Genomic DNA, 8,630 nt, shown 5'->3' with positions numbered 1-8,630 from the left:
CTAAAATGTTGAGTTTGATTTATTTAATATAAAGGGACAGTCCATATTACTGAACACACACAAAATGAACAACTATGTGTGGCTCCAGTTTTTTTAACTAGGTCTACAATGTCTTGTGTGTCTTGTGTCTGTCCTGCTACTGCCACCAATAAATTTCCCGAATACAGTATGAAATAAAGTTCTAATATAATCTAATATATGTAGTAAATATGTAAGATTATAGCTGAAGGCTAATTTCCATCTTTAGTCCCTTGTGTATGTTGAAAATAAACAATGACACATACTAAACACACAAACGTAGCACAGTTTTAGACAGCGTTGTGATGGCAATTTTGTTGGTCCAACAGCCAGGCTTTAAGATGATTGGCCAAGAGGTTCAGAGACGGGAGTTCACGTATGCTAATTGCTATTGGGATCCAGGTATGTGAGGTATGTCGCTAAATGCACTCTTTCTGAAGGGAACTACTACACAGTCACCTCTAGAGCCAGCCATTGTTGATGTGTTGGAATTTTTAGTACAACATTTTGCAGTGGGGAGGAGCTTTGTGATGGAAGATTTTGTAAACTAAGGTGGCATTAACATATTTAACAGTATTGTCCCAGTTCAGGTATTTGTTCTTGTTGTTTTTTAATTTATTTGACAGTGATGGAATGTTTTTAGTTTTATACCTTCAGAGCTTGCTTATACACGGTTTCAATTGCATTTACCGTTGGTTCACCATCATGTTTTTTTAAAATGCAGGTTTAAAAGCTGAACTTGATTTAAGGACAGTTTTTTTTTTTCCCACAGCCATCAGGACTCTGAACTTGAGTTAGCACAACACACAATCCCTTCTGTGCAATAACTTTGGGGTGTGCAATAACAATGTGCAATATCTTAGAAATCTGTGCAATATTTTAGAATCTGTGCAATATTTTAGAATTCTGTGCAATATTTTAGAATTCACCTAGCCGGGAAGTGACTTTTGATACTTTTAAACTACTATTTATGTTTTTTTTTTTTACTGGGAAAACACACTTTGAAAAGCTTGGAGTAGCACCATCAATTTCTTTATACGCAGCTGTGTATGATGACAATAAAGGTTTTTGAATTTGAATATAATTTTGAATGAAGAGAAAACTCTGAAGTAACATGTCTAAATTTGAATGAATTTTATGTCTAAAATGTCTTTTTCTGTGTCTGTATTCTCACCCTCTTGCTACTGTGACAACAAAATTTCCAGAATACGGGATGAATAAAGTTATCCAATCGAATCCAATTCCTGCTGTCCTCAGATTACATACCTGTCAACCTCTGCCGATAACTGCCCTTATAAATGATTATGATTCCCCTTACAAACCCCCCAAAAAACCTTACAAACACCGTACGACGAGTCGTACGGTGTTTGTAAGGTTTTTGGGGGGGTTTGTAAGGGGAATCATAATCATTTATAAGGGCAGTTATCGGCAGAGGTTGACAGGTATGAGATTGAGCCAGATCAACATAGGCCTGTAATTCCAAAATTTCCAATTCATGCAGCCCTTAATTTCCACCCTCTATCATTAGTCCTCATCGGGTTTGTAAACCGAAGCAAAATACTGGCGATAAACTCTGGAAAAGTGTCTTTCTACCTGCAGTACGAGCTCCTCCTCAATCCGATCGGTGCAGTTGATCCGCTCGACTTTGGTGTTGGAACCACTGTACTCGATGACCGTTCCCTTGAAGGTGATTTCCCTTTTGAAGACGGCCACCACAAAGTTCCCGTTGAGCAGGAAATTGGACTTGCTGTCAGATAACGCTGAGGGAAGACCACAACATCTTTTTTTAGTGCTTCAACCAGATGAACGTTCCACTTTGGTCAACATCCCGCTCATTGTTCTTGAAAAACCACAATGGCGACACGCGAGGACGCTAGCGGTGAAAGACAGCCTCAATTTGGAGTCGAGATTGCGTGACATTCGACCGCGATTGACACAAACAATGACCGTAAAAATGGGAAAACGATACACGCAGTTCGCCGCCGTAGCGAGTAAACAGCCACGCCAGTTCGACATAGCACGTGGCTAATGACCGCGTCTGCGTGACAAAACTGCTTCCACTTTGTTTACGTTCAAGTTTGCACGTTGCCCGAGCCCCGAGCTAGTCATCTTTAGCCCGCAGATGATTACGGGTTTGAAACGACGCGCCACAACTGAGCAAAACATGAGGAAACAAGCAGACGGCGGTACCTTGACTTCTGGGTTTCATTTGTTCCGCGACCAAACTTGGAATTCAATTCATTGTTATAGCAAGCACGTATACACATTATCTGCCATTTTTTAAAAATCTATCCCAGCCTCTTTCATATTTTTTTACGGAAAAATAGCACTGTTTTGTCACTACTCAAAATAAAATTAAAAAAACTGAAATTCAAGTTACGGCATGAATCTAATATATAGAACCTACACATAGTAATACTTACTGTATCACGTAAAACCTTATTTTCATAATAAAATCCAATGCAAGTACTTTGTATCATGATTGGCAAATTAAAGCATTAAGAGTTCCTCTCACATCAAATCAAATTTGTGCAGTATTGGCAACATTTTTGTTTTTGTTTTTTTCATTAGCCCAGTTGTTCAGGACCTCTATTAAATACTTTTATTTGTTTTTCAGATGAAAGTAACAATTGGGATCCTTAGCTGGCTTCAATGTGTTTATTATCCAAAAATTTTGGCATTGTTTCTTTCAAAGGGACAACGCTGTAAAAAATGTCATGATGATAAAATCCACTGCAGTAAATTTGCAAATACCTCCAAATAACTCAACATAATTCCATTACTGTCTAAATTCATTAAAAAAACTTAAAGTACCTTAATTACCGTAATGACTGAATATAAGACAATGTTTTTTTGCATTGAAATAGGAGCACCAAAAAGGTTAAGAACCACTATAGACATTTTACCCATATTTGGTGTTCAAAAAATCTTGAGTCTTGAAAATAATCGTGGTCGTCTTATATTCAAGCCAATATGGTAAGTTGAAATTGTGCACTTAGAACGGCAGTGTAAATGCAGCCATTTTTCATATTTAGTGTTCAAAAAATATTTCCAAATTTTCCAAACTTGAGTCTCGAAAAAAGGGGGTCGTCTTATAATCAAGCTTGCCTTATATTCGGGCCAATACGGTAAGTTGAAATTGTGCACTTAGAACGACGGTGTAAATGCAGCCATTTGTGCCTATTGGATCAGCTGGCAGGCCAAACATGACACGGCGTCGCAAAAAGCCGCCACATGTATTTTTTTTGTTTTTTTATCAGCCACATGTGTTTCTACACAGTGACTGAAGAAAGTCCTGAACCTGGCTTGAACTAAAACGTCTTCATTTTCTGTCCCGCCTCCTTGGCGAGCTATCGGCTTTCACTCATATGCGTCTAATTAACACCTAACGCCGCCTCATTTATCTTTCTTGAGGGCGGCTGACACTCCATTTACTTTCCCTTGCGGCGGACCCTCTTACCTTGACCGGGGTCACCGCAAAAGGGCGTCGGCATAGGGTAATGGCATTGACCTAACTAACCGACGGGTATATAAACCCAGATAGAATGAACGCTTGATGAAAATTACCACCAAAAAAAGTTTTTGATTTTTTAAAAACAGTGAACGAGTGGATAGCACTGCAGTTCTGGGGTCGAGGGTTCGATCCCAGGTCGGTCCTAACTGTGTGGAGTTTTTACATGTCTTCCCCGGGCTTGCGTGGTTTTCTCCAGGTACTCTGGTTTTCCCCATGCATGCTAAGCTAGTTGGTTGAAAAGGCTAAATTGGCTAACCCTAGCTATGATTGGTTGCCCTTTGTCTCCTCGTGCCTTGCGATTGGCTGACCACCAATTCAGGCTGTCCACCGCCGTAGTTAGCTGGGATAGGCTCCAGCAACACCCTTAACCCTTGTGAGGGAGGATAAGCTGTACAGAAATGCCTCATAGTACAAGGGTGTCAGACTTGGGTTGATTCGCGGGCCACTTTAACGTCAACTTGATTTCACGTGGGCCGGACCATTTTAGATATAATATTTAGATTTTTTTTTTTTATCAATGGATAAAAAGAACTGGATTAAAAGACCTGAATATTCAGTTTTTTATAGATCTAAAACAATGTTTATTTTAGCTTTTTTTAAATATATTTTTAGATTTTACTAAATGATTTTTGAACTAAAAACACAGAAAAAATGGAAGAAAAAAATGACAATGATTGATTTAAAAGGGGGAAAATCAGGAAATTTAATATACATCTATACTCTTCATTTGAATTTGATCCTAAAACAGAAAGTCAGCACACATGATTTACTTTCCCGGGCCACACAAAATGATGCGGCGGGCCAGATTTGGCCCACGGGCCGCCACTTTGACACATGTGTTATAGTACAATAAATTGAGGATATGTAAAACCTTCGTAACGTTTCCGTTAAATATATTATATTAATATTATATTATTATTATTAATATTATATTATTATATTATATTATACATTAAAATTGACTTAATCTTTTCTGTAGTCGGCCCGCTCAATTACAGAAGAATATTCCACGACAGAAACAGTTTGAACTTTGGACAAAATTATTTGCTTAGCATTATCTGCTATGACAAAACTGAAGGACATGTTTATCATTCAATTAAAGCAACAAGTTTAGCAAAAAATACAACTTTGCTGCAGGTTTCTTTCAATTTTTTTTCCTCCTGGACTTCATCATAACAGAAGATTTATGTGACTTCAAAGACTGTTTTTTTCTCTAATTTTTAAATATTTTTTCAAATCCAGCTCTGCAACACCAACATTGCCCAAAAAAATTTGGATCAGTACTTCCGACTCACCGAGGTAGTTGTCATCTTCTGGTTTTCCGGAGTAGCTGACCTGCTTAATATCAATGTTAGTCGCTCCGGCTGGGATGCGGACCACAGTGTTGTACCCTGAAGAAGAAAAACAGACAAGAAATTACATGCATATAGTTTTTTTTTTAATAGTTTCACCATGCTCCAAAAGGGATGTCCGCTTTCAACCTCTGGGGAATTGAGCAGTTGGAAAAATACTTCCCTAAAAAACGCAGTCTCAAATAACCTACAAAAAGTCTCGGCGACGTCTCAGAGGCACCGCGGTGAAATGACAGGTCATTATTCCCCTTTTTTTTACCTTTGGCCTGTAATTACCACACCAAAGCCGCTTGTCCCAGCATAAAGCAACAAGGAGAACATGCAGTTATGACAGAAAGAATAATAAATATACCATGTACCATTTATAGGGTGATTGAAAAGTCACTCCTTGCTTGAAACTTGCGTGTCCTTCGCTTTCTACTAGAACTCAGCACTGAAGTAAAAAAATAAAATAATTTATTTTTTATTTTTTTTAAGTTCATAAAAATGTGAAATTCCACGCTGAAATTCGCAAACGGGGAAAAAAATATAATAGGGTGACCTTACTTCGCAGTTTTTCGTTTATCGCGGCCATGTCTGGTCTACATTAACTGTGATAATCGAGGGATTACGGTATTAATGAACATATACCTGTTAATGAACATATATATGTAAATATATAAGATTATAGCCAAAAGCTAATTTCCATCTTTAGTCCCTAGTGTAGGTTGAAGAAAAACGATGACACACGCTAACAAGTAGCAAAGTTTTAGACAGCATTGTGATCGCAATTTTGTTGGTCTAACAGCCAGGCTTTAAGATGATTGGCTGATGAGGTTCAGATGTTCACGTATGCTAATTGCTATTGAGTTCCAGGTATGAAGAGAGAAGGTGATTTGGCTAATTTAGCACTATTTTTGAAGGGAACTACACAGTCACCTCTAGAGCCAGCCCTTGTTAACGTCTTGGAATTTGTTGGTACGCAATCTTGCAGTGGAGGAGGGGCTTTGTGTTGGAAGATTTGGTAAACTAAGATGGTATTTGCCTATTTAACAGTAGTGTCCCAGTTATTTGTGTAAGTCACGGCAGCAAAAAGAGAGAACGTAAATCTTCCCGAACGTAAATCGGACAACTGCCAGAACGCATACCGATACAGCTGCTGTATTGCTTGTCAACCAAGCGTCAAAGTGTGTTTATGTAAGGAAGCGCAACTGTCCGTGGAATGAACGTCTGCCAAAAGAATCTCAGCTCTTTTGAAACATAATACTTCCCTTCAAAGTTATGGCGATACGGGGTTAGAAAGCCGTAAAAAAAAAGGATTCAGCTGCGTGGAACCGCGCTCGCCTCGTTTATTTTAACGAGACCACGTCAAGGACTTTGAGGAACGGGACTCACCGTACTGGGCGTCGTTGAACGTGCCCGCCTGGGTTTTGCAAGACGAGTTGTCTCCGCCGCACACGCCGCACTTGTCGTTCCTGGCCTTGGAGTTCAGGACGTGATCGCAGCCCGCTTGCTGGAGGCGAAGCGTTTGTACACGTGGCGTCAAAACGACGTCACGGCGCCAAATCGCGGGCAGGCGGGGCAAGCAAACCACGAACCCTGCAGAGGCCTTGAACGCAGATGTCGTAGGTGTCCGGGCCACACGGCGTGCCGTCGATGACGCGGTCCTTCAGCTTGTAATAAGCCGTTGTCCCGGCGACCCGGCAGAAGAGCTTGCAGCGATCGTTTAATTGTACTGCAGAAAAAAATGAAGCCAAACCTGAGCCCAGCAAGTTGAGACCATATCTAAAAACTACAACAAACAAGGGTCAAGTAGTTTACGTCAAGTGTAGTTCTAGTTTCGACTTTGTCTACGTAGAACTTACAGTTTAACCGAGGCTTTTCAATCTAGAAAGAAGAGGTTTTACAGTATAGGACCACAATTTTACTTTAGCGTCTAGACCAGGGGTGTCAAACCGGTCCTCAAAGGGCCGCAGTGGGTGCAGGTTTTCATTCCAACTCAACAAGAGGATACCTTTTGCAAGTGTAATCAGTTAATTAAAGTCAGGTGCTACTTATTTTAGAAGACACCTAATTGGTTAAAATGTCAGCACTTTTCGGTTGGAACAAAGACCAGGACCCACTGCGGCCCTCGGCTGAATCAGTTTGACACATGTGGTCTAGACTGTAGACCATGGGTGCCCGACCATGGGTGCCCAAACCTGGTCATGGAGGTCCACTATCCAGTCTGGTTTCCAGGTCTCCCTCCTCTAAGACACCTGAATCAAATGATCAACTCATCAGCAAGCTGTCTAAAAGCTTGATAACGATCCGGATCAATGAAATTCAGGTGTGTTGGTGGAGGGAGACACGGAAAACAGACTGGATAGGGGTCCTCAAAGACCCGAGTTGGGCACTCTTGAACTAACGGCTTTCCTAAAACAACAATTATTCAGGACTATCTGCTATTCCCTGCCGACACACATTTAGGTATTATTTTTACATCCCCAAATCATTGACTCAATTCAATCTACAAGTGGCTCCTCGATTTTTACAGGCAAACTAAATCCGGATGCTCCTCAAAGACCAAAAAAAAACCTGTTCACTTACTACCGCTGTATTTGGGCACCCAGCGGACCGTTGGAGGTACACCGTTGATGTTGAAGTGCTTCCCGTCGAAATGAGAGCACTGATCTTCACGGAAGTCTTTCCGTCCTCGCGGACAGGGTTCGGTGTTGCAGGAGCGGAACTTCATCCGTCGTCCCACGCAGAATTTACCGCCATTCCTAGGCCTAAGACCGAAAAACCAAATCAGAAAAGTCCTCTACATGGGTTCTCTTTTGATTCCAATTCTGTTCATCCAGTTCCAACATTAGCATCTTCTTACTCTGGTTTATTGCAGTCCCTGGTGGCGCTCCGTGTCCCCCCGCCGCAAGACCTGGAGCAAGCGCTGTAGGGCCCCCAGGCGCCCCATTCGCCGTGGACCGGCTGCAGGTGGAGCTCCTTATTGATACACATGCCGTGTCTGCAATACTGTAAGCGATCACAACGAAAAAGGGGGATTTGGTTACGGGTCGGTAGCATCGGATTTAGCGTACGCACACCTGGGAGAAGTGATTCCCTTTGACTTCCAAATCCTGTGTTTACATTTAGCCGCATTGGAAAAGAAAACCTAATTCCCTGTTTACCCTTGGGGGAGGGGATTCGGTTCCTTCAGCTGTTCGAAGTTGCATATACGCCGCCATTTTAAACCGCAATGAAAATATACAGAGATGAAATCTTTCACATGAAGGCAATATTCTCCAGATGTACTTAAAGATGGATGAAGTGAGCCAGGTTTCCGATAGAAACGTTTAGTTTTGCTCAACTCTTCTCTGACATGAAATAATGGTTATACAGTATACAATTGTTTTTTTCCGGGGGTTACCTTCCAAAAAGAACCCGTGAAGTAGAAACCTTGATTTTTACAATTATTATACATTGAAAAGAAAGAACAAACAATTTTACAGGATCGATTGTTTGTTTCACAAATTAAAGTACTGTACTTTAGTACAGTTCATATTAAACTGCAACGTTATTGAGGCACAGGTAAAGAAGAAGTTGAGTGACTTATTAGCCAAACAGAATGCACGATGCAAATCCGTGAAGTAGCGAAACGGCGAAAAGTAAACCGCGTTGTTGCAAGGGATCACTGTACCTTGACATACGAGAAATTTGAGTTACACGGACAATCCCATGCAAATTTTTGCCCTGAGATATGAGCGAAATTTGAGATACGAGCATACGAG

The 8,630-nt window shown here is 40.8% G+C and overlaps 1 protein-coding gene across 1 annotated transcript in view; it reads right to left on the bottom strand.

The window, feature by feature from the left end:
• Positions 1–8,630, bottom strand: part of LOC144071149 (A disintegrin and metalloproteinase with thrombospondin motifs 20) — a 99,612-nt gene that overhangs the window by 44,366 nt on the left and 46,616 nt on the right. Inside the window, exons 12-17 of the mRNA XM_077596006.1 lie at positions 7,730–7,875; positions 7,453–7,634; positions 6,462–6,598; positions 6,259–6,376; positions 4,828–4,923; positions 1,612–1,778 (exon numbers count right to left, since the gene is read on the bottom strand). Coding sequence (XP_077452132.1) covers positions 1,612–1,778; positions 4,828–4,923; positions 6,259–6,376; positions 6,462–6,598; positions 7,453–7,634; positions 7,730–7,875 — 846 coding nt within the window. The remainder of the gene's footprint in view (positions 1–1,611; positions 1,779–4,827; positions 4,924–6,258; positions 6,377–6,461; positions 6,599–7,452; positions 7,635–7,729; positions 7,876–8,630) is intronic.

The sequence above is a fragment of the Stigmatopora argus genome, chromosome 3 (assembly GCF_051989625.1).
Source record: "Stigmatopora argus isolate UIUO_Sarg chromosome 3, RoL_Sarg_1.0, whole genome shotgun sequence".
Taxonomy (NCBI): Eukaryota; Metazoa; Chordata; class Actinopteri; order Syngnathiformes; family Syngnathidae; genus Stigmatopora; species Stigmatopora argus.
This window is presented reverse-complemented; position numbering and strand designations above follow the sequence as displayed.